At 39.7% G+C, this 26,874-nt stretch overlaps 1 protein-coding gene across 1 annotated transcript in view; it reads left to right on the forward strand.

Moving 5' to 3' along the window:
• The window catches only part of SYNPO2 (synaptopodin 2), a 116,644-nt gene that overhangs the window by 83,587 nt on the left and 6,183 nt on the right, over positions 1-26,874 (forward strand). Inside the window, exons 3-4 of the mRNA XM_065405358.1 lie at positions 4,993-5,804; positions 9,163-11,357. Of these exons, the coding sequence (XP_065261430.1) occupies positions 4,993-5,804; positions 9,163-11,357 (3,007 nt within the window). The remainder of the gene's footprint in view (positions 1-4,992; positions 5,805-9,162; positions 11,358-26,874) is intronic.

Below are 26,874 nucleotides of genomic sequence, written 5' to 3' on the forward strand. Positions count from 1 at the left end.
CCTCTCCAATTTTAGCGCTCCTAAAGGGGACCAGAAGGGCGAGGATGGTTATGTCCAGGCTCCCTGAATACTAACAGAGCAGCATCCTGAGAAAGGCTGGAGAGTTCCTGTTTCAGCATGTACACCCCTGTAGTTCCCACGGGACTTCTGAATGAGTAAGATAGAGTTCCTCTGGGGACTTCCACAGCTGTACAGTACGACGGTTCCAATGTGTCTAGTGGGGTAAAAGTGTGATCTGCTCTGAGAGGGAGACAGTCACTGAGTGGTTTTCATATAATATATAATAGGAGTTGGGTTTGAATGCTTTATGTTTGCTTGTTTCTGTGGGCTGACTAATTTTCTCAGCTTGATGAAGTCACTGGAATAGTGACAGCTGAGGACTCCAGCTCACCTACTGTGGTGTAGCTCTTATTCCGAACTAAGATAAATAAATATATCTAGGCACTGCAGAATTTGATTTTATTATTTTAAATGTCAATAGATAATATAGATGTTTATTTTTAAGCTTTTTTATTTTTATAGATTTCAATTTTCACATTTATGGGTTTTTCCCACAAATTATGGGTTTTAAGCATTTTTTTACTTTTGAATTTTGCAGTTGTGGGAAATTTTGCAGTTGCAGTATGGGGAGGGTCAGATAATAATTATTTAATGGTAGTAGACTGTGAGATTCAAAAAGTTAAAGCTTTATAACCATTAAAACATTAATTGTCTACATCACATGTACAAAATATACAAAGTAAATATCCTTAAATCAAACTCTAATAAGGTCTCAAGCAGCATTTTTTCTTTCTTTGCCTATCTGTAAATTTTGATTATTATTGATGAAAATATTTTTTGTCTGTGTGCATATGTTGAAAGTGAAGTTTAGTGACACTTACAGTTAAAAATCTAATCCTTCATTTGAGAGTCCCCTGTGTGATATCAGCATTGTTATTCTTTTACTTCATGAAGATGACTGGTAAAACTAGACTTTCAGAAATAACCTCTATCGCTGACTTTCTGCACTTTTTGCAGCTGCACAAATAACTTCAGATATTTCCAGTCATAGCTGTTGCTGGTAATTGATATTTTAAATGCACCGGGGGCCACATTTTTGGCCCCACTGAAGACAATAGCAAAACTTCCATTCTACTTTGTTGGCCCTGTCTGAATGCATAAAACAGATTAAAAATCAAAACCAAAAAATAATTTGGGAGTATTACATTGTTTAGTGGGATGAAACCCCAGGACTTCCAGGGATCATGAGGCGCTGACAGTTTTCCAGCAACAGACCTTCCTTTAAGAATTGCACAGAATATTCAGAGGAAATTCAATTACTGGTGCAATCTCTGAACTTCGTGTCCTCAGCCATTCAGCCACCCTCTCGTCCATTTAAAAGTCTCCCTCCTTGTACTGTTCACTGTTGGTATTTTCATGGGTAGGGGAGAAGAAACTGATGAACTCCTCTCTCCCCTGCCACCTCCTCCGTAATTCCCAGTCTGCTGCCACCTCCTTTGTGGTTCCCTTTTGGCAATCTTTGGAGATGCTGGCTGACTGGCCCTTCAAGGGTCTTCTGAAACTACCAAGATGTGACCCAACATCATCATAGAGCAATGGAGAAGCAAACCCTTCATCTTCTGCTGCAGACAGCTCTTAACTAAGCATTAAGAGAAGAGTATACATTTTAATAAAAGAATGGTGCCTAATTTATTAGTTATTAATATTATTATTTGTATTACCATCGCCGCTAGGAGCCCAAGTCATGGACCAGGACCCCATTATACAAGGTGCTGTACAATCACAGAACAAAAAGACAGTCCCTTCCCTACAGAGCTTACAATCCAAGTAGAAGGCAAGAAAGAACGGATGGATACAGACAGATGGAGCAGTACAAGGAAACAATGAGACAATATTGCTCAGCATGAAAAGCAGTGGTCACAGTGCACCAGTGACCTAACTGCACTCAAGTTTTTTGTAGGCACCATGGCGGAGTTTTGAGGTGGGATTTGAAGGTGGATAATGAGGCAGCTTTGGGGATGCTTACAGGGAGCTCCACCCAAATGGGATGGGCAGCATGGGAGAAAGCACAATGGTGCTTGTTTGAAAATTTAACAAATGGATAATAGAGGCTGGCATCATGGGCCAAGTGGAGGCAGGAGTTGAAATTTCAATAGTGAATGAGAGATGATAGGTATGGTGGGGTTAGGTTTGAAGGGCCGTGATATATTCCTTGGATGATCTTTGCATCTCAGCATCATTAACCCTTTACTTTTGCAAGTATGCGTAGGGAAGCCTCACTTCCTATTGTGCACTTGCTAGGAAGCCTTTGACTGTTTCCTGGCTGCTACAATCAGAGTGGGATTTCCAAAGCATTCAGTATTAGCCTAATTCAGCTTCTACTGAAGTAGTGAGAGGTTTTTCCATTGACTTTAATGGGAGCAGAGTTAGTCCAACACTTAGAGTTTTTAAAAAGCCCACCCTAAGTCTTGAAATGCTCCTGGTTCTTTGCTGGTTAGATGGAAGGTTAGAGGAAGGTTTTTTGCTGCTCTCTGCATTGGAGTCAGGCTACCTCCCAGTGCTCCCCTGCAAAATCCTTGGGATTGGTTGCAAGGGAGAGGGAAAGGCCCTGCTTGGTAGCTACCCTAATGAGACCATATGGAGGGAATGTCTTACAGGCTTTCTGGAAAGCCTCTAGAGGGAACATAAGAACATAAGAACATAAGAAAGGCCGTACTGGGTCAGACCAAAGGTCCATCTAGCCCAGTATCTGTCTACCGACAGTGGCCAATGCCAGGTGCCCCAGAGGGAGTGAACCTAACAGGCAATGATCAAGTGATCTCTCTCCTGCCATCCATCTCCATCCTCTGACGAACAGAGGCTAGGGACACCATTCTTACCCATCAAGAACCAGGTATCAAGGAAGCAGTGGGAGTGGGAAGAGAGCCACTAGCCTCCCCTGAAGCACTCAAGGATGAGTAGAAAGCTCCCAGTGGATGTTGAGAATGTGAGGACCTGGGGACTAGGGAGAGGGTTCCTGGGGGGAGGGGGGAGCATGAAATATTTCCATGAAAGTAAAAAGATTGGCTCATGCTCAGTACATAGCAAACTGAACTGTGACATTCAGTCTGTAAACACCATTTTGGACCAAATCCCGTTGCGTCCCCTCCACGCAGCTCTACTTCCTTCCTGCAATTATACCACAAGTGTCTGGGTACACAGAGATTTTGCAAATCATCCAGTGAACTGAGCAGACCTAAAAAAATGAATCTGACAAATAGAATGAAAAATAAAACAAAAAAGACCAGATACAGTACCTTACCACTGGACACACATCAATGTCTGTAAACAGTATAAGTATATCCATAAGTAGTGAGGGCCTTTTAAGGTGGAAATCTCTCTCTCTCTCTCTCTCTCTCTCTCTCTCTCTCTCTCATACACACACACACATTCAGCTACCAATAAAGGCTAAAAGTTAGTTGGCCCACACCCAGTCTTATATCCTACAAGGAAATGTTTATGGATTCATACAATTTTTTCTGCAGTCAGCAGCCGCACAACTGATTGTCCAAATAGCAAAACATGATGGAATCCAGGTAGAGACACAGGGCTTCCTAAATGAAAATCTGTCTGACCCTTATGTAGCCCCATATGTGGTTTAATAGATGTTATACATTGTTTCCTATTTGAGGCAAATCCAGTTTGATGCCATCAGTATGCTGAGAGGCTATAAATGTGAGTTATATTGAGGCATCTTCATTACAGTGACAGATTTACCTAGTCATTTTCTGTTGCTATTTCTGGCCTTTATTTGCAGTGTGATCCAATAGTTTTAGAATACCAGGAGCCTGCTTTTGATTTCAAACTCCTCTTATAGTACTTGATGCTTTGTAGTTTATTGAGGGCACCTAATGTGTCTATTAATTACCGAAAAGTTTTGCTACATTACAGCCAAATGTAAAAATGAATAATATGTCACTGTGTCAGACTGCACTGAAATAGTTTCAGTGGAAACTAATAGTATGCCACTGAGGCATACAGCACTGAAAGGGGGAACTGGAGGTTACAGTAAAGTTCATAATACTTTTAAGGGAACCTATAAAACAGAGGGGGGAGAGGGAAGAGAGGAATAAATAGAAAAATGAAGCTATAGTCTGACATGTAGGGTTAAATGAGCTAAAGCAAGATTCACCAATCAGAAAACTCCCATTTTAAAATATACAGACTGATCCAGTGATGTACTGAGCACCCTCAGCTTGCACTGACTTCAGTGGGAGTTAAAGGCACTGAGCACTTCACAGGGAATACATCACAGGATTGGGCCCTTAAAGTATAACCATTTAATGACACAGAGGGATGATGATACTTTTAAACAAGGAATTCCCTTTAAAACAAGTATTTTAAGTATTTATCACTCTCTCCCTGCCCTTTATATGTGACTTGCCTTCTTGGATAGTAAATTTGTTGGGGCAGGGACATGTGTGAGAGGACAGCACCTAGCACATTTTGGACACTGCCAGAATACAAATAAGAGCAATAATAATCATTGAGGTAAAATGGATTAAAAGTTCTCCTTTTAGTGCAAAGCCATTGTTTTACATTCAAACATAAAATAGGAAGTATAAACCCTAGAAGTCTGAGATGATTCAAGTGTTTGTCTGGAAACATTACATGTTTTTGTAAAGCAGTGTATACAGTTTAGAAATGGCATAGGTCAAGGATTTAAGAATAACTCTATCAGAATCATAGTCAGAATAAAATCTTACTACAGTAATATAGCTGCTCTTATGTCCTAATGCTACTGCAGGAGGTTAGAAGAGGTACAAAGACCTTTGTATTTAAAATGTTTGGGAAATTCTGTTACCTAAATGTACCTACTAGCAAATAATTTTTAGGGGGAAAACACAATATGTACTTCCATTTAAGCATGAAAAATCTCTTTTGCAGTTGTATTTACAACGGCTTATGTTCTTGAATTATTATTTTTGTGTGTGTATGTGTATATATGTGCAGATCATCCAATGGACTACATGAAAGCTTGAGTCCGGAAACAGAAACCAGAAACCATGATAAAATAAAAAATGAGGAGTATAGGGAGAGTACCACACTGCAAATCAGAACAGCCACGGAAATGCCCCAGAGGGAATTCTACATCACAGAGATACACAATGAAGCTCCCCATGGAGCAGAGGAAAGTGACTTAAACTTTTCTGGGACAAAACAAGAAAAGGAGACAATACAATGCCACAAAATTATTCCTAGAGTGATAGAAACCTCTAGAGTACTCTTGACAGATGAGGCTGCTTTCAAAGAGAAGACAAAAGAAAGAAGGCCAGACACTGTGGTTGAGCTGCAGTTGTCCCTCTCACATGACAGACACAAGGGCACCAGTGTTCCTGCTGTTAGTCTCCTGGGAGCTGAAAAATGTACCCCTTCAGAAGCTGGACCCAGTGTGCAAGAAGATGGGACTAGCCCGATAACTGCAGTCCCCCTGGGTGAAAAAGAGGCCACTGTCCAGTGGTCAAGCAAAACATTCCAGATTGCTAGTGGCAAAGAGGTCAAGGTGATCCAAGGAGCAGAGGCAGGCAATCCATCTCTCCCCATAGTGGAAGTGATCCTAGATTGCTCTGACAGGGAGAAGGAAGTGTCCAGGTCTCTAGCTGAAAAGGGGTGTGTTGATTCTCAAGTGGAAGGAGGGCAGTCAGAAGCACCTCCTTCTGTAGTCTCCTTTGGAATCTCATCAGAAGGCACAGAGCAGGGAGAAGACGACCAGCACTCAGAAAGAGATCACAGCAGACCTCACAAGCACAGGGCAAGGCACGCAAGTATGTCACATCTAAATCATTTGCATTGACTTGAGGGTAAATTTTGTAATTTGAAACAGCTTTTCAGAACAGTGCCTGCATTTGTAAATATTTTAAAGAGATTCTTCTCAAGTGTTCGAACCTCTCTCTCTCTCTCTCTCTCTTTGTTTTTAAATTGATATTTCTATTCAAAATTCATGTGTCTTTTTAAAACAACAAAATTGCAAAGGTGACAGGCCAGGTATTTAACCATGCTTTCACAGTACCGTACAACATTGATGTAGTAGACTACTTTACTTTATTTTAAAGACTACTTATTTTAAAATGTGACACTTCACTTTGGAAATTCAAGTACTTTTAGTTGCACAAAGAGGTAAATTGTGCTAGGCTTCTAACTTACATTACAAGGACGATTTGTAGAATGTTAACCAAATAAGCAAGGTCATCTCTTGAACGTAGTTGGGTGTTCTGTATTTCTCCATTTATAGCAAAAACTGTGTCTCTTCAACTGCATCTTTAAAAATCAAAGCTATGCCACTGCTGTTAAAAGTAGATATGAATAAAGAAGGCTAGTAGGAAAGCTTGATGATGCCTGCAGAAGTCAGTTTGACAGACACCAGCATGTGTATTACTGGCTAGTTATATGATCCTTTGAGTTTTGTAAGTCTTCTCTGGACTGTAAAGTGAACTTACTATTTCTTCTGCCTTCCATACCCAGAGGTGAGACTCAAAATCTATCTAAGGAGTTTAACTGAAAACAAACTGAAAATGTGATTGAATCCAGTGCTGCTTTAAAAATATTTATATATATATCTACATATTTATTTATTTAGGTCATTTCTAATGCTTGTTTGTTCTTTTCCAACAATGTCAAGCATCCTGTTCAGGGATTTAATCACAGTATGGCAAAGGTGCTTGAATGTGTGCAATGATATACTGTAGCAATGAATTATTTTATATGCAGTGTTGGAATAAGTCTCCTAACCCATTGCTAATTCCTCTGTAAGCATATTTTTAGAATGATAACCATTTGCATCCTTATTGGCATGTGGGTTAAGCCGTTACTTACGCTTTAAGTATCTGTATGTAATCCACATATTTATGGCATATTAAATGGAGTATTAAAGAAGAGTGCACATGCATTACATTTTGGCAGTGACGCTAGCAGCAACTGTAGAACAGTGTCTGTCAGTCCTGTAATGCACTGGCTGTCTAATAAGATAGTGGTAAGTTTGAGGCAAATCCTATTTAATATAGAATGAATTATCATGTGCAACAAAATGTACTTACCTTAAATTTGTTCTGTTTAGGACAAATATTTTTTTGCCTTTTTTCCCCCTTCCCATATAATATCTGAATTATTATCAATTGGCAGGACTTTATATTTTAAGTCAACTGTACCTGAAGAATAAACATTAGTTATACATAGGTAGATATTGACTGAATGATAAAAACATTTTAAAGAGGTTATCTAAGGCTCTAGGTACCGTTGACATATATAGATACACAAGTTATTTGCTTGAAGCAGCAACTATGGTGCATATAAAACATGTTTGTTTTGTGAAGCAAAAAGCCATTATATGGTGTTTAAGATTCTAAACTAGAAGAGATAAAGCATTGTGACGTTTTGATCTCTTTAAGAGGGATATTTCCCTGCAAATAGCAATCTGATTAAATTTAATCGAGCAGGCAATTTTTCTTCATTTAAACCTTCTTTTGAATCTATTGGTTAAACCAGATGTAAACAAGCTGTAAAAATATTTGCTCAGAGAATATTTTAAATTATTCCTTGCCACAAAATCATAGGTGCAAATCCTTTCCCACAAGTGTAGTTTGAGCTGATGAGAGTAGCCTATTTGAAGCTTGCATGAGCAAGGATTACTCGTGAGTTAGATTTGCAGAATCAGGTCCATACTGTTTAGATACTATAGCAACTACCCTAATCTTCAAAAAATGGTTCTGGTTCTACACCCCCTCCTCTGACAATTTCCCCTGGTAACTTCACTAAAAGTTTTGCCTGACTAAGAATTGAGCATAGGATTTCAGGATTTAGCTCTGTGGAAGTTTTGCTGGATTGGACCCATGTTCTATCATCTTTTATAGTTTTTAGTGAAAACCATGGGTCTGGTCATGCTCTCACCTAATATAATGGCAAAACTACATTTGTCTTCAACAAGGATCAGGTTCCATTTTTTTTTCTGACATGACTGAAAGGATCATTAATTATAAAATGCTTTACATACATTTATTTAATGAGGTTATTACGTGTACATAAAAAACGCTTCAGATGTAAAAAATTTTACTATTCTACTTCCCTACCATGAATAATACACCAGAAATCCATTTTGTTCCCTTTGAAGTTAATTGGAATTTGATCATTAATTTTAAAAGGAGCAGGATCGCACACTCGTTTAAAAAATAAGGAAAGAATGTAGTGAGGCCAACTGCAGTCCATATAAAGTATTAAGACCATTAATTTATGCATTAACAGATACATGGAACTATAATATACTATTGAATACTCTTTAGGAGTTAGTTATGCCTTCCTGAACTAGTTCCAGAACAGCATTTATTGTAGGAAGTTGCTATCCTTGCTACATGTTTTAAAGAAATATTCTGGAAATGTTATATCCTACACAATTAACCCTGTTAATGTATTTTAAATACATTTTTACTATAAACATTCTATTCTTTTTTCAGTCCATTTTCTATTATTTATTAATATGAATTACTTTTTAGGAAACCACTTCTTCTTTTTAAAGGCTTAAATCTGTTTGCATGGAACACAATGGCCAAACTACCACTGACTTCAATGGCAACAGAACTGAATTCATATCCATAGTTTATATGTATTTTTATGTGAGTTTGTAATATTATACATAGAAATGTATTATATATAATATATATAGTGCACATAGGACAGATTTTATATGCATAATAATAGAATATAATGTGTGTGTTTAATGATAGAAATACATATGTGACACATAAAGGTTCTTGTAAGTTGAACTAGGAAAGTTCTATAGAAAACTGTGTTGTCTTTAAACTTTGAGGCATGTCTCACAAAGAAGAATTATTGCTATGGAATTTGTGCCACAGTAGTTACTGTGGGAAAAGATTTTAATTTTAATGCCTTCCCTATAGATTTATATATATTATATTACAAACACACATAGAAATACATGTAAACTATGGATATGAACTCTGTCTTGCTGTCAGGTAGGATCCCAGTATTAAAGAAAAGAAAGATTATGTTCTGGAGAGGAGCACATTTAGGAAGTGGTATTCCAGATAGATGTTGCATTGCTTGTAGTCAGACACCTTCACATATTTCTGTGGAGTGTATTTCTTTAATTATATCTTTTGATCCTTCCCACAGGGCTCCGGCGGAGCGAGAGTCTGTCAGAGAAGCAGGTGAAAGAAGCCAAATCTAAATGTAAAAGCATTGCCCTGCTGCTGACGGCAGCTCCCAATCCCAATTCCAAGGGGGTGTTGATGTTCAAGAAGCGTCGCCAAAGAGCGAGGAAATACACTTTAGTCAGCTACGGCACCGGGGAACTAGAACGTGAAGAAGACGAGGGTGAAGAAGGGGAAGGTGAAGAAGGTGACAAAGAAAACACTTTTGAGGTAACTTTATTTGGAACAAGTGAGTCAGAAATAGATGAAGATTTCTTCTCTGACATTGACCACGAAGGCCAGATTGTAACATTTGATTGGGACACTGGTCTGCTTGAGATTGAAAAGAAACTAAAAGGTGGAGACGAGATGCAGATGCTGCCAGAGAGCAAGGGCAAGGGGGCCCTCATGTTTGCCAAGAGACGGCAGAGAATGGATGAGATCACAGCTGAGCAAGAAGAGGTGAAGTCACACGGAATGCATGCAGAGGAACAAAGAGAAGCCAACCCAAAAGAGAGCTTCAGACAAGTGAGCTCCTCGTCCTATCAGGCAAAAGAGGAAGAAACGTCAAAAATGCAGAGCTGTGTGAGCAAAAGCTACATAGAAGTGAGCCACAGTCATGGCAAAATGGTACAACAAAATGGCATTGGGGGAGCATCAGAGACAAACATCTCCTTTCAGTCTTCTGATGCCCATAAATCAACACCTTTAAACAGAACAGCTAAACCTTTTCCTGGTATACCGAATCGAGCAGCAGCACCATTTTCACCAACGAGAAATGTGACTAGCCCTCTCTCAGATTTACCAGCACCACCTTTCTATTCCTCAATTAGCCCACCGCCTCAAGCCTCATATAGAGCAGTATCGAGTCCAGTGGCCAGCAGAGCTCAGCCAGCTATTTGGTCACCAACAGAGCAGATAGCATCCAGAGATGAAAGAATTGCAGTGCCGGCCAAAAGAACTGGGATACTACAAGAAGCAAAGAAAAGAAGCACTGCAAAGCCTATGTTTACTTTCAAAGAACCTCCAAAAGTGAGTCCTAACCCTGCCCTATTGTCCCTTGTACAGAATACAGAAGGCAAACGAGGTACTGGAACTGGCTTTGAATCAGGACCTGAAGAAGACTACCTTAGTTTGGGAGCAGAGGCTTGTAATTTCATGCAGATCCAAGCATCAAAACAAAAGACCCCTCCTCCTGTTGCTCCAAAGCCCTCAGTCAAAGTCTCTCCTACTGCTGCCACTCCCATTTCACCAGTCTGGTCACCTCCAGCTATGGCTTCTACCCAGCCTCCGGCCTTCCCAACTCCAAACTCACCCCAAGCTGCAGTTCCTGCACCAATCAAAGTAAGACAGCCTGCTCCTCATCTCTTACCTCCAAGTACTCTTAACATAGCTGGTCCTTTTAAAGGGCCTCAAGCAGCAGTATCAAATCAAAATTATACACCCAAAACAACACCTACCACACCAATAGGAAATGTTGCATTTGCTGGAGGAATAGGGCCAGCCTTTGAGATGCCACCAGCTTTTAGTGGAAAAGGAGCACAGTTATTTGCCAAAAGGCAATCTCGAATGGAGAAGTATGTGGTAGACTCAGAAACTGTGCAGGCACACATGGCACGGGCCTCATCTCCAACTCCATCTTTACCAGCTTCTTGGAAGTATTCATCTAATGTTCGAGCACCTCCACCCGTTGCTTACAATCCCATCCAGTCCCCCTCTTATCCTCTTGCTGCTACTAAACCCCAATCTAAATCACCTGCAGTTACCAAAAGTACCAAAAGAAAACCTAAGAAAGTTCTCAGTGCTTTGGATGTTATGAAGCATCAGCCATATCAACTTAATGCATCTTTATTTACTTTTCAACCTCCTTCTGCTACTAAGGAAAGCCTAGCTACTAAGCAGTCTACAAAGTTCGACTCAGTGTCTGCCTCAAAACATGCTCTGCCTTCAAGACCACTCAGTGCTGGTTCTTCTGCTAATGTCCAAGCATCTTCAGTGTACTCCGTACCAGCCTACAGTTCACAACCGTGGTTCCAGTCGAATGCATCCACTCCAATAAATGAGTCCTACGAGCCTAGTGGTTACCCCTCATTTTCTAAGCAAGAATCAATCACATCCTCTTTGTTTACTGCTCCAAGGCCAAAGTTTTCAGCAAAGAAAGTTGGAGTCACAGCCCAGGTGTGGAAGCCATCAATCATTGAAGAGTAAATCTTGTAGTTGCAACTCAGTGTCCACTTTGCTTGCAATGAATTGTTTGCAGTGGTGATCTGGCACACCAAGAGTGCCTATAGCAGTCCTTAGCTTACTTAATAACTTCAGATGTATCCCCTCAACTCTGAGTCCAAACTATTTAAAAATTTAAAATGAATCAAAATGGTTATAAAATTAGGATGATAAACACTTATGAATATTATCACACACTTATACATATAACATCCTGAAATGGACACATACTATTGTATTAAGTAAGCCGGATGCTAGGTTTTATGCTTTAAGATGAAAACAAATATGACAGTGAGCAGTGACCCCTGTATTTCAAACAATTAGAAATAGCCTTCATACTATTTTTCTGAACTGTGCTCTTGTGGCCCAAGGGTTTGAGTAAAATTAAACAACATGCATTGATTTTAGATTTATTTTTAAAAGTGCCTTATAATAATATCTATTACTAATGTAGCATACAAAATAGATACAGTTTTAGGCCCTGATCTCCAGTTGGATCTTTACGGACGGACCCTTGTGCCCACACAGAGCCCCGATGGCTTCAGTGGAAGATGGTGCATTGGCACAAGGATTCTCCCACAGGTTTCTGATTGCAGGATCAGGGCCTTAGTGTGTAAGTTATGTGGATCAGCTCTGATCCAAAATCATGAATTGCTTCTCTGATTTCACAGAGAATGTGCCATAAGGAATGTTGGAATGTTTTGAAAAAGACTGACTTAGAGGAAATAGGAAAGTGGCTGGAAAATATGTTAAGGTTTTTCCATTTTCAGGAAATTTTAAACTGAAGTTTACACTCCCAGTGCAGGCATATTTTTAATAACCATTTGCCTTGACTCCAACAAATGACTCATTATAGAAGCCAGCAAATTAGGATTGTTGAACAGTTAAGATGGGTGAGCTGGGTTATGCAGTTGTGATGTGATGCAATACTTTCTCATGAAAGCACAGTGACTAAGAATTGAAGGGATACATAATAAGAGTACTGATTTTTGCAACCACACTAGAACATGCCATATAAATCAGCGTATAATGATGTCATAATTATTACCTCACCTTACTACTGGTATCTCTCAGACATTTTCCTGTTTGCATTTTGGGCTTTACGGTGCTTTTTCTGCTGTTATTCTTTTTACTCTGTTCTTGCACTTTCACCCTTTACTTCATGTATTGTGGACCAGGAGGATCAAGGCACTGCTACCATGCAAAACTCTACTCAGAGAAGGCCAGATTCTGCCATTTATAATCATGCTGAGTTATACCCTACTCCAGGTCAGATAGGCCAGTTGAAATCAAAGGGACAGATTCTGACACCCTTACTCATGCTGAGTAGCACTTTACTCCTTAAGTCGTTCCATTGAAATCAGTGGGACCACTTCTGAAGCAAAGTGCTATTCACCATATGTGTCAGAATCTTGCCCAAGAGAATACTCGTACTACTCAGTATGGGTAAAGGTGGCAGAGTCTAGTGTAGATATATTTGTTCGAGCCACCTTCCAACTGGCTATGGGCCAGATTATGGAGCGGTGATAGAGTGATAAGTATTTACTAACTCAAGTAATCCGATTGGTTGCAGTGTGGGACTACTTGCATGAGCGAGTGCTCAGTGAGTGAAACCTCCATAATTTATCCCCATAATATTAAATTAATTGCTAATAAGTTTGAAAACAAACTTTATTGTACATGTGAAAATCAAGTGTTCCCTGACAATGTAGTTCACCAGGGGTTGGATTCAAAGACCACTGAAGTCATTGGAAAGATTTCCACTGGCTTCAGTGGGTTTTGGATTATGACCCTGATGGGGAACAATCAGGGACCACAGCCTGGGTGAATCAACTCACATTAGGAATCAAGGATAACTGCTGGAAACTGCAGGAAAACCAATCAGTTCTGCATGAAAAAGTAAAGAGAGAACTCTATTGCAAATACAACTTGCCCAAGAGTATATGGTACCAATATTTTAATCCTCTTGTGATCTCCTTATTTCCATTCATTTTCCACTGTCAGTCTGCTGTATTTTTCCTCCATCATTAAACTTGTCCTTTCTTCTTTACCTGTTTGATTTTTTTTTCATATACATGGATACATTGACTATTTTCTATGCATTTCAATTACTATCTAGACTGATTATCTTTTCTTTCTTTCTTATATAATGTCATAATATTATTAAATACCTTAATTAGCTAAAGTTACATAAATTCCTGAGTAAGCTACAAATCAAAAAAGAGAATATCTACACAGGAGAACGTAATCTACTGTTACCAGAGATAAGAGTAGTGGGGTATCACACTTTTTTCAGGAGCAGATAGCTAGCTATCTAGACAGATAAAAATTGCCAAATAAATCCAGTCACTTTTAGACTAGGATATTATAGTATTCCCCTATAAAAGCCATTCTCTGAACAGTATGACACCTGTATATTGTAATCACGCTAAAAAATGAACTTCCTCTGGTGAAAGACTTAACTATTTTATATTTTTAATAGGGCTATTGATTAATCGAAGTTAACTCATGCGATTAACTCAAAAAAATTAACTGTGATTAAAAGAATTAATCACAGTCAATTGCACTGTTAAACAATAGAATACCAAGTGAAATGTATTAAATATTTTTGGACGTTTTTCTATATTTTCAAATATATTGATTTCTATTACAACGTAGAATACAAAGTGTACAGTGCTCACTTTATATTATTTTTATTACAAATATTTGCACTGTAAAAATGATAAACAAAAGAAATAGTATTTTTCAATTTACCTCATACAAGTACCGTAGTGCAATCTCTTTATCATGAAAGTGTAACTTACAAATGTAGATTTTTGTTACATAACTGCACTCAAAAACAAAACAAATGTAAAACTTTAGAGCCTACAAGTCCACTCAGTCCTACTTCTTGTTCCGCCAATTGCTAAGGCAAACAAGTTTGTTTACATTTACAGGAGATAATGCTGACTGCTTCTTATTTACAATGTCACCTGAAAGTGAGAACAGACGTTCCCATGGCACTTTTGTAGCCAGTATTGCAAGGTATTTACGTGCCAGATATGCTAAACATTCATATGCCCCTTCATGCTTCGGCCACCATTCCAGAGGACATGCTTCTATGCTGATGATGCTCGTTAAAAAAATAATGCGTTACTTAAATTTGTGACTCAACTCCTTGGGGGGGAATTGTATGTCTCCTGTTCTGTTTTACCCACATTCTGCCATATATTTTATGTTATAGCAGTCTCAGATGATGACTCAGCACATGTTTGTTTTAAGAACACTGTCACAGCAGATTTGACAAAACGCAAAGAAGGTACCAATGTGAGATTTCTAAGGATAGATACAGCACTTGACCCAAGGTTTAAGAATCTAAAGTGCCTTCCAAAATCGGAGAGGGACAAGGTGTGGAACATGGTTTCAGAAATCTTAAAAGAGCAACACTCCAATGCAGAAACTACAGAATCCGGACCACCAAAAAAGAAAATCAGCCTTCTGCTGGTGGCATCTGACTCAGATGATGAAAATGAACATGCATCAGTCCGCTCTGCTTTGGATCGTTATTGAGCAGAACCCATCATCAGCATGGACGCATGTCTTCTGGAATGGTGGTTGAAGCATGAAGGGACATATGAATCTTTAGTGCATCTGGCATGTAAGTATCTTGCGATGCCGGCTACAACAGTGCCATGTGAATGCCTGTTTTCACTTTCAGGTGACATTGTAAACAAGACATGGGCAGCATTATCTCTTGCAAATTGTAACCAAACTTGTTTGTCTGAGCGATTGGCTAAAGTAGGACTGAGTGGACTTGTAGGTTCTAAAGTTTTGCATAGTTTTATTTTTGAATGCAGTTTTTTTAGTACATAATTCTACATTTGTAAGTTCACCTTTCATGATAAAAGAGATTGCACTAAGGTACTTGTATGAGGTGAATTGAAAAATACTATTTCTTATGCGTTTTTTATAGTGCAAATACTTGTAATCAAAAATAAATATAAAGTGAACTCTGTACACGTATTTTGTGTTGTAATTTAAATCAATATATTTGAAAATGTAGAAAACATCCAGAAATATTTAAATAAATGGCATTCTATTATTGTTTAACAGAGTGATTAATTGCGATTAATTTTTTTAATCACACAATTAATCGTGATTAATTTTTTTTAATCGCTTGACAGCCCTAATTTTTAACTCAAGCGGGTATGGACAGTGCCTGGACTCTAGTAATAAGATACAGTGCCTTTCACCTCTTGATCACCAGTTCAACTGTGGCCTAGGTTACCAGTTACTGAAAGTCATGACCAGCTGCTGAGTGGCCTATGTGAAATGAATGGATGATCTCAGTCCAGCTCCTAGCATCTAGAGGTCTGCATCACCAAACCACCCCACCCATCCATTCAAAACTGGAACTGGCACTCTTGTTGGAAGTATCTGCATAGGGTACAAAGATGTGAATGTGACGTGAATGTGAAGATTGGGCTACACTCTCATCCCCAGAGGTGCTCACCTCCCAATGAGGAATGAGCCACATTGGCAGGGCAATGTGAGAAAGCTGTGGGTATAAAGAGAGGTCTTCAGTTTCCTGGGCCATGAAGCCAACAGCTTCCACTAGCACTAAATTCACTTTTAAAATTTGAACAGAAAAATGCATTGCATGCAGTTATACAGACAAGCTGAAAATGCATTTAGGCAATCAGTTAAAATCCTGCACGTATATACAGAAATGAGTGAAAAGTGAGCTTCTGTAGCTGCAGTCTTAGAATATAACTTTTAGCTAAGCATCTCTGTACTTCATCCAAAAGAGAGAGAGGAGTTCAAGTTGCAAATTTGGATTTGTGTCTGGATTTTGAATTTCCAACGCTGTTCAATTCCAGACTTTTGGTTTGACCCATGGCAGTGATATAGGAGGAGCTAGACCTCAAGAATTGGGTTTTCAAAAGCAGCTAATTAAGTCAGAAATACAAACCCTAATGATTTTCAGTGGGACTAATGCACCTGACGTACTTATGCTTTTTTGAAAATCCCATCTAGGTCTGAATCGAGTTTCAGATTCTGAAACACTGCCGTCCCCAACTACACACACACACACACACACACACACACACACACACACACACACAGCACATGCATTTTGTGAGTATTTGGATCTCGGGTTTGCTTCAAGCCCATCTCTAATAGTAAGGTAAGTCAACAGTTCTTAATAGCATTTCAGGATAAGACTTGGCTATTTAAATTAACTATTTCACCTGTAATGTCATCTCCTGAGAAGTAGACCTTAGAGGACAGCTGAGTATTGTCATTCAGGTTTAAATTAGAGGCCATAGATGATATCACGCAGAACTGAAGAAAACAAATAGTTTATATGTAAATGAGCCATTTGATTTATTTTTAATATATTCTGATGAGGATACACTGGCTTGGGCACAATGAATGAGCACATTTGACTATGAAAGTCAAAGTCAGACCATAGCAGACATACTTCCAATATGTTCATGATCTGGTTCAAAAATTCCTTAAGATCTTCTTAGTGTTTTCAGTATATTTAATTATTACCACATAAAATTATGCTGCATACTTCAGGGTGCTACAGGAGCTTAAATTCTGTAGAGGTTTCTATGAAATCAGCTACTTCAATCCAGGACTCATAAATTTACCAAGAAAATTATCTCTGTCTTGTGAGTCCCTTTATTTTTGAGGCTGGCAGATATCCTTTTAACTTCTGGTAGTCGTCTCTAGTTGATGTGGGGGCATATGAGAATAAAGGGGTCTCTCTTAGTGGTGTAGTGGTTCAAAAGGACACAGATAGTTGATCGATCTCCAGCCTTTAGATTTGATATGCCTGGCATTTTTTTATTCTTAGTTACGTCCATCACCAGCCATGATTTTTCTCATGTACTGTACATATAGCCTTCAAATGTATGGGAATCACAACGTTCTTTCCTAGCATGAATCAGTAGAGAAAGATGTGAGGGTTTTTTTTTTTTTTTTTTTTAAAAACAGACTCCCGCAGTAGGGTGATACTGTGCCTGGAAATGCAGATATATATAAAAATGTGTTGTCAGGTACAGCCCCTGCACAAAATTCTTCTTAAAGATACAAAGGTGAGCCATTACAAAGGGAGTGTACAAGGGGGTTCAGGAGCACTGGGAAGCAAAGTGTAAGGGGAACCTTATAATAGAGAACCTGACCATGTAGGCGCACAGTGTACAGAGTATCCAGGACCTCCTCTCAGCAAGCCATCAGCCTTACAGGGATGCTCAGCTGCTCCAGCCTCTCTTAGGAAAGTTCATTGCACATTCTGAGATGGGGAAAATACCAATGAAGCAATGGCATTGATTCCCATAAGAACTTTGGAAGATTTTCCCCTATACTGTTTCATGACTTTTATTGATATTACATGACTTTGCATGGTATTTATTTTTTTTAAATTGATTCATTATGGAAAAACAGATTGCTCCAACATTGCCCTATAACTGGACATGATGCAACTGGCTTCGCTTACAGTCACACACCCGAGACTCTACTGATCACTTTTATAGTTAGATCTGACAAGTGTAAGACTTCACTATTACAGCATGTTATCTTATAATGACTCTATTCAGCTCAAAATCGGAATTTTTATACAAAGCAGCAAACAGACAATAAGATCATCAAAAACAGTGGATTCAAAAGCTATGAATATATTCATTGCAAGCAGTTTTCTTGGGAAGATATATGACTGTTCTAACTTCATAGTCCGCAAGCACCACCTACTCCCTTGACAAAGTAAAAGGAAAGAGTTCCAGCCACTCAAGAGGTATGTTTGACAAATGCTATCCAGCTGGGCACGTATTGCAGGAAGCATTTTTTTTTCCCCAGCAAAAGAATTAAAACTCACACAAGCCCCCCAAAGCTCAGTGAAATGTTATGTTGGAGAGAACTTTTCTAGCAGCAAACCCCCAGACCCCTACCTACTTCACTGGAGCAGTGCTAATACTCACCAAATGGTGGTGCTATCGTGATTCTAGGCAGATTCCCTGAGCAGCAAGGACAAGCCCCATACCAGTCAAGCCTTGTGTTTGTCTTCACTGTTCCTGGGGAAAAAATCCCTTCTCTGCCCACACCAATGTTCATAATTCAGTTTGAACTTCAGAGTGGGCAGAACCTAGGGATAATCATAGTGATCTTCACAGCCTTATAATGCATTAGTAAGAACTGTGCATTGCCTTAGGCTGAGGAGGCTCTACCCACGGGAGAAAATACCTCTCTTAACCTGTGTTTGGGGATTTATTTTCTGGCACAAGGCTGATGGTTTAAGACAATCAAATTAATATAGTAGCAGTAACTATATTAAAGCTTGAGTTCTTGATTCCTGTAATATGGCTTGATATATTAAGGGCAGGTCTACACTAACCCCCCAATTCGAACTAAGGTACGTAACTTCAGCTACGTGAATAACGTAGCTGAAGTTCGAAGTACCTTAGTTCGAACTTACCTCCGTCCAGACGCAGCAGGCAGGCTCCCCCGTCGACTTCGCGTACTCCTCTCGCCGAGCTGGAGTACCGCAGTCGACGGCGAGCACTTCCGGGTTCGACTTATCGCGTCCAGACAAGACGCGATAAGTCGAACCCAGAAGTTCGATTTGCTTGCCGCCGAACTACCGGGTAAGTGTAGACCTACCCAAAGAATCTTAAAAAGGAAGAGATCCTTCGCATTGCTGGGTATACAAGGTAAATAAATTATAGGGCTGCTAGGTAATTACAGTACAGATGTAAATGAGCAAGCTGTGGAAGAGAATTATTATTAATCTTCCTATCTACATAGCAGTCTGAAAAAGGTGGTACTGTAGGGGTCCCATGGAAAAAATGGTATGTGATCTTGTAATTAAAGACTATCCTAGTGCATATGCACAAAGGACCAAATTAAAGTTAAAACATAAGAACAGTCATACTGGGTCAGACCAATGGTCCATCTAGCCCAGTATCCTGTCTTCCCTTGCCAGATGCTTCAGTGAATGATCAGAACAGGTAATCATCACGTGATCCATCTCCTGTTGCCCTATCCAAGCTTCTGACAAACAAAGGCTAAGTACACTTCAGAGCATCGTTTTGCATCCCTGCCCATCCTGGCTAATAAGCCATTGATGGACCTATCCTCCATGAATTTATCTAGTTCTTTTTTGAACCCTGTTATAGTCTTGGCCTTCGCAACAACCTCTGGCAAAGAGTTCCACAGGTTGACTGTGCGTTGTGAGAAGAAATACTTCCTTTTGTTAGTTTTAAACCTGCTGTCTATTAATTTCATTGGGTGACCCCTAGTTCTTGTGTTATGAGAAGGAGTAAATATCACTTCCTTATTTACTTTCTCCATGCCAGTCATGATTTTATAGATCTCTATCAGATCCTCCATTAGTCATTTCTTTTCCAAGCTGAAAAGTCCCAGTCTTATTAATCACTTCTAACATGGAAGCTGTTTCATACTCCTAATCATTTTTGTTGCCTTTTTCTGTACCTTATCCAATTCCACAGTATCTTTTTTGAGATGGGGCAACCAGATATGCACGCAGTATTCAAGATGTGGGCATACCATGGATTTATATAGAGGCAATATGATATTTTCTGTCTTATCTGTCCCTTTCCTAATGATTCCCAATATTCTGTGAATGCTGCTCCACATTGAGTGGATGTTTTCAGAGAACTATCCATAATGACTCCAAGATCTCTTTCTTGAGTGGCAACAGCTAATTTAAACCCCATAAGGTATATGTATAGTTGGAATTAGGTTTTCCAATGTGCATTACTTTGCATTTATCCACATTGAATTTCATCAGCCATGTTGTTGCCCATTCACCCAGTTTTATGAGATCCCTTTGTAACATTTTGCAGTCTGCTTTGGACTTAACTATCTTGAATAGTTTTGTATCATTTGCAAATTTTGCCCCTCACTCTTTACCCCTTTTTCCAGATCATTTATGAATATGTTGAGCAGTACTGGTCCCAGTAGACACGCCTCAGGCACACCACTATTTACCTCTCTCCATTCTGAAACCATTTATTCCTAATTTTTGTTTCCTATCCAGGAACCTTCCCTCTTATCCCATGACAGCTTACTTTGCTTAAGAGCCTTTAGTGCAGAATCTTGTCAAAGGCTCTCTCAAAATCTAAGAACCTTTTATCCACTGGATCACCCTTGTCCACGTTTGTTGATCCGGTTGAAAAATTTTAGTAGATTGGTGAGAAATTATTTCCCTTTGCTAAAACCATGTTGACTCTTCCCCAACAAATTGCATTCATCACAAGGGAACCTCCATTCTGACATTTCCTAATTTTTGCGTGCTCAACTTTATGACCTTAATAATGTTCTTTTAACACAGATTTTTGTGTGTGTAATTTTCTAGATTTAAAAAAAAAAAAGCAAACTGAAAAAACAGGAAAATTCCATCACGTGGCATTATATTGACACCCACATGAGTCATCATCATGGTTGGAACATTAGATCCACCACTCAGACCTCTGCCACTTGAGCTAATGGAGTAACTGACAGCAGTAGTAGAGTGTCATTCTCTATGTGGGCCAGCAATAGAGGGGAAGGAGACTCTTTTCCAGTGGGTTTCACAGTAGAGGAATGGTGAGACTCAGACATCATGGGTTCCATTCCAGGTCTGAAAGGGACTGTGTTCCGGTGGCACAGACTCTTTTGCCCTCTCTCCACCAAGTGTGACTCCTGTCCCAGTCTTTTCTTTTTCCCATGCCTGGTTCATCATCCCAGTCCCATTCTCCCCACCTCGCTAGTCCCAGTCTCCCCCTCACAGTCCCAATTTCCCCCTTCAGAGCTCAGTCTCCTTCCACCCTACTGGCTCTGCCCCATTCGCGTTTCCCTCCGTGGCTCGCAATCTCCTTACCCAGCCAGTCCCAGTCTCTCTCCATCTCCTTCTCCCAGTCCCAGTGTCCCTCTTCCCCAAGGCACCTTGTCTCAACTTCTTTCCTCAACCCCTGTTGGTCCAGCTCTTGTCCCGTCTTCATTTGAATCAGGCAACTTCCACCTCCCCACTGCCTTGACCCAGGTCATTGAGAGCACAGGGAGAGAATCTCCCCGCTCTTTAGAGCTGGACCTAGCATGACACGCAGCAGCCCAGAGTTGCCCAGCAGCCCAGTTGCAGGGAAAACTCTGCTCTGCCCCAGATCAACTCTTCAGGAAATGTAGCTGCTAAAATCCAGGAAGGAGGTACTGAAAATGTGCGATCTACAATTTTTCAAAGGCTTATATCTTGGCCAAATCTGAACATATTTTCAAGGGTATGGCAAAATGCACATCCATGACACGAAGGCCACCCCCTGCCACGTTTCAAATTCCTGCTCCAAAGCATGGGGGCATTAGAGCTTTTTAAATAACAGATCACCAGAAAATTTTATAATGAGCAAAACAATGTCTTTTCCCCAAAGCTCATTCTCTAAAACAGCTGAACTATTTTGACTAAAAACTTTCAAAAGAAATCAGCCTGAGGCAGACACCACACATGAAAATTTTCAGCTAAAATGGTTAAATATTGGCAAAGTTATAAGCAACTGAAAACAAGGTCTTTATAGTGGAAAGTGCTGGGCAACATTATAATAGATGGAACTACCAGCCCTGCCTAGAATATACTGTGTGTTTTATATTTATGTTTTGCAATTTGTGACAGAGTCATTTACTCAGCACCTTTATTTCTGTATTCATTTAAGATTTGTTCATTGTCCATACAGTATACAGGAGACTGCAACTACTATTTTAGATCCAGGTTTGCTTTAAAAATACATAGGCACTATGGGGGAGATGGGGGCAATCCTACTTCACTTTCCATGGCAGGATAGAGAATGTGTGTGTATGTGGGGGGAGGTAGTGGTTCATAGCAGGTGATCAGAGAAGGATCACAGCTGTATGCATCTGTAGCCTAGACAAATTTCTATGGTGTATGCACACTCCTGACTTTTCCCCTGTGCACCCCAACTTTGTACCCTGGAGTGTAAGGACAATATGTAGATGTGGTATGAACTGAGTGCAAGGATGGCACCGGGCAGACCTCTTTACCCCCAGAATCCAGCCACAACAGCCATTTGGAGCAAAAATAATGACTCTTGTTCAGTCACAAGAGTAACCAGAGATAAGTACCTGGGACAGCTGGTGGTTAGCCTTCTGCCAGACACAGCTGTCTATTTTTGGTCAGTACAGGATTTGGCCTTTAAGTGGAGCTCACACAGCTAAAATCATTAATAGTTTTCTAGCCAGAACATAAACCAGCCAGACTCAAACTGCACCTACTTTCAAATGCTCTTTGGTTTCTTATCCTAGTTAACCATAACTTATACATGCACACAGCTACTGTTAAGCTCCAGAAGGTGGCAGCAAATGCTCTTTCCTCTGGGAAATATGCTATGTCCACTCCTCTTGTTTAATTGAAAATAGGGATTTCTATGAGCCAAAAGGATCTCCAGTTCCTTGCATATTACACATAAAACTTTATTGTGTTTTTACAATCAGATCTGATGTGAAAGTTATGGGACAAACTAAAGCAACCGTTTTCCTTTGCTTAAATTAAACAGAAGTATACTGAGCTAAGTCAATATCTAACTTATCTGTGGTTAGCAGTAGAGCTGTGCAGAGAAAGGGAATTCCATTTTGCAGAGGATTTTGATATTTTGAAACTTGGTTTCCTTTGGATTTGGAATGAAAATCAAAAATTTTGAAATTCTTTATAAATGGGAATGCCCTGGTTCCATTGCAGTCTGTCTGGTGGGAGCTTCTCTAGAACCATGGAAACCTTTTTATTATTGTGTAATGTAAAATGCCCCTGAAATGGGTGACACCACTTTGGGCCTTTAAAAGCTGGAACAGCAGCACAACCTTCTTTGCAGTGGCACAACTGCCCCCTTTCCTCCCTCCTTCATTTCTCCTTCTTCTACAATACTGGTACTCTGCATATATTCCATCTGGAGGCCAATGTTAGTTCAGGATTGACCATGCCTTTGACATGGAATTATGGACCAGGGCAAAATGTTCAAAATCCCAAAGTGACATAGAAACCTAAAACTCCCTTTTCAAAAGTGACTTAAGCAGTTAGGAGTCCACGTCCCATTGACTTTCTCTGGGAACGACTTAGGTTCTTAAGGCCTAGATTCACAAAAGGATTTAGACACCTAACTGCCTCTTTAGGTGCCTAAATCCAGCAACATTGACAAAACCACAAAACTGCCACCTAACCCTATAAGCACATCAGTTTCCACTGGTGAGCTTGACCAAGCTGCCTAAATCCTGATGTCACTGAGCTGCTTGGTATCCTAGGTCACGCCTCACCGCCAGTGGGATTCTCAAACCAGACAATCGCATGCCTATCTTGCCTGCAGGGCCCAATTCAGTAGGCATGCTCTGAGTACACCTAACTCAAACAAAACAAAGGACAGCCAGGGGCGAGCATGGGCACCCCAGATTATAGCCAATAGCCCACTTGTTAAGGACATGGTCTTATTTGGAGGAGGGCCTTGAACCCAGGTCTCCCAGGAGAGGTTCCTAAACACCCAGGCTATGGGGTATTCTGGGATAGGGCTCTCTCAGTCTCTCCTGTTGAAGTGGTTCCACTTTGTATAAATAATTAACTCCCCATTAAAGCAGGGATTTGACCCTGACTCTCCCACATCTCAGCTGAATGCCCTAACCACTGGGCTATTGGGTCAATCTCTTGCTTTTTCCTCGGTCTCTGGCATAATGAATATTTAATTATTTATACAATGTGGAACAACTTCAACAGGAGACATAACGGGGGGGAGAAGAGAGAGAGAGTGTAAGAGCACTTTCCTGACATGTGGGAGAACCTGGATTCAAGTCTCTGAATTTCAACTCCAAATCAGGCAGAGCAGGGATTTGGAAACAAGTCTCCCACATCTCAGGACAGTGCTAAGCACTGAGCTATTAGCTATAATGGGTGGAGATCTCCCTCTGATTCTCGGGAGAAAGGGCTGATCTGTCTTAGGTGCCTGACTCCAGGAGAGGGTTTATGGGAGAGAATCCCAAGTGGAGATAGACTCCTCCCTGCCTGGCTTGCTGGCTTCTGAGAATCCCTTACTTAGGCAACTTGTTCCCCCCCTACACTAAAATGGGAACTCGGATGCCTAATTCATACCTAATAAATAATGCTTAGCTCCAGATTATAGTGTTTCCTAATTACTTATGTATCTATTTCACAAATCATATAGACAGACACGAACATTTTCTATACACACGCGTGTGCATTGATTCACCTCTATATACTTAATTCAGTAAATTACTTTTGGGAATAATGCTACATTTGCTTTAGTGTATATGAATATACACATCAAATATATTAAAGATATGTATATGGTAAAATAAATGTTTGCTTTATTGAACATTTTATAAATACTTTGCATTTTTAAAAACATTAATGTAACAAGCCTTTCAACTGTTCTCATGTATGTTGGAGAAGCCAACTGCAGCTATAAGGATTCCCTATGATTCTGGCAGACAATTTATTTGTCTTTCATCCTCTTCTTATCTAAAAACTGTTGCCTCCATTCAGTAACTATTCTAGGCCAATGATATTCTTTCCTGAAGAGCTTCAAACAGAGTAATGGGAAAGCACAAACTAATCACAGAGTAGCATTTTGACTTGTCATGATGTTGCAACATCACATACATCATCTTCCTGCGATGAAAGAATATCATAATGAAAACATTGCAACAGGATGTCCCCAAGGTATTGTGATTATTTTGTAGCTTTCTGCTGCTTCATTTGATGCCATATCTCTTCTCTTTCCATGCTCCCTTTCTGGCTGGTGGGAGGGAAGGGAAAAAGGGAGATTTCCTCTCTCTCCCTTCTTCTAAATGTATTTATTTAATGCTTCAGGGAGAGGAAGAGATTGCTAATTCCTCTCTGTTTGCCTGTCACTTTCCCCACTGCTTCATGTGTGATCTGTGTTTTGTATATTCTACTTAAGGCCAGCTACATTCCAAGCCATGACACAATAAAAACTTCTTGATGAACCTTAAGAACAGAATATGGATTGAGAACAAGAGGTTGAGTATCACTGTGCTCAGTTAACACTGTCTGGCAAATGAATTGTGAGTGAATTCTAGTGACTAGAGATTGGCCTGAGCCATGAGATCCTGTGGTTAAGACCAGAGTTCTGAATAGCCTATTACTGATAGGAGTCAGTCATGCATTTAAAATCTGGATTTTGATCCAATTTCAGGAATGTTTAGGTCCAGTGTTTTGGTTCAGGCCCATCTCTACTAGTGAAAAAGTAGTAATTCTAATGACAACAATATAAAATTAATGTATCATCTCCTATTCTTTACCTGTGAAAAAATAGGAGATAGGCTTGTGTTTTTAGCATAAATTACATGTTCCTGAAAATCCTTAAAGGTTTGTTTTCTGAAGTGTGCAAGCAGATGGAGCATCTTTCTTCAATGAAGCCTAGGGAGTATGCAATTCCAGAACAGTGTGGAAGCAGACAAAATAGATCTATTCTTACTCAAACTGAGAAAGTGACTGCAAAATTATTACCGGAGTTTATGTAATTATGTATATATTATACACACATACATACACACACACACACACACACACACACAGGTGTGCAAGTTGCTAGTGGATAACGGTCTTCATTACAACAGCCATCACCATAATTGGCACCAATTGGAAGACTTGTTGGAAGTCTCAGCTGGGAGGCCCAGGACTAAGTGGGTATGTGAACTTGAGGTAAGGATTGAGGCATATTGGCAGGGCACAGTGGATAATCTTGTACTGTTACTGCCTGTGCTGTATTACTTCTATGGCTAAAGAGAGGAATTCGGGGCCTGATTCTACTGTTACACCAGTGAAAATTGAATCAATGGGGTTACACTGATATAAAGTTCACATGACAGAGAAGAATCAGGCCCTCAGCACCTTGTCAGCTCAGCAAACAATATATTCATTTAAAACTCCATAGTAAAACAAAGTTGAAAACTTGTTAAAAAGAGACTTTTTTCCTTCCCTAGTACAGTAGTGACATCAAACACCCCCCCCCCAAAAGACAAATGGAAAAATCCTCGTTGACTTCAATGGGTTTCTGACTTGGCCCCAAGAAGAAAATAACTATTTTATTTTGTTTTATGGTTTTCTCTGTAAAACTGCAAAAACTTGCACGAATATTATTGCAAGTCCAGTCCATGAAGTTAAATTTCTTATCAGAGACATGAAGAATAAGATAAAATACTGTATGGCATATCATTGACTTAGTACAGTATAGCTAATACAACTTTAGACCCTAACCCTGCAAAGACCTAGGCACATGTTTAACTTTACAGAATGCGAGTAGTCCCATTGAATTCAATGCTTAATTGAATTCAATGGGACTACTCACTGTGCATGAAATTAAGCATGTTTATAAGTCTTTTCATGGTTAGGACCCTAGAGCCAAGTTGTGTTCTCCTACATCAGTGAAAATGTACAGTATCTCCACTGAAATCATTGGAG

This window comes from Emys orbicularis, chromosome 5 (genome assembly GCF_028017835.1).
Source record: "Emys orbicularis isolate rEmyOrb1 chromosome 5, rEmyOrb1.hap1, whole genome shotgun sequence".
NCBI lineage: Eukaryota > Metazoa > Chordata > Testudines > Emydidae > Emys > Emys orbicularis.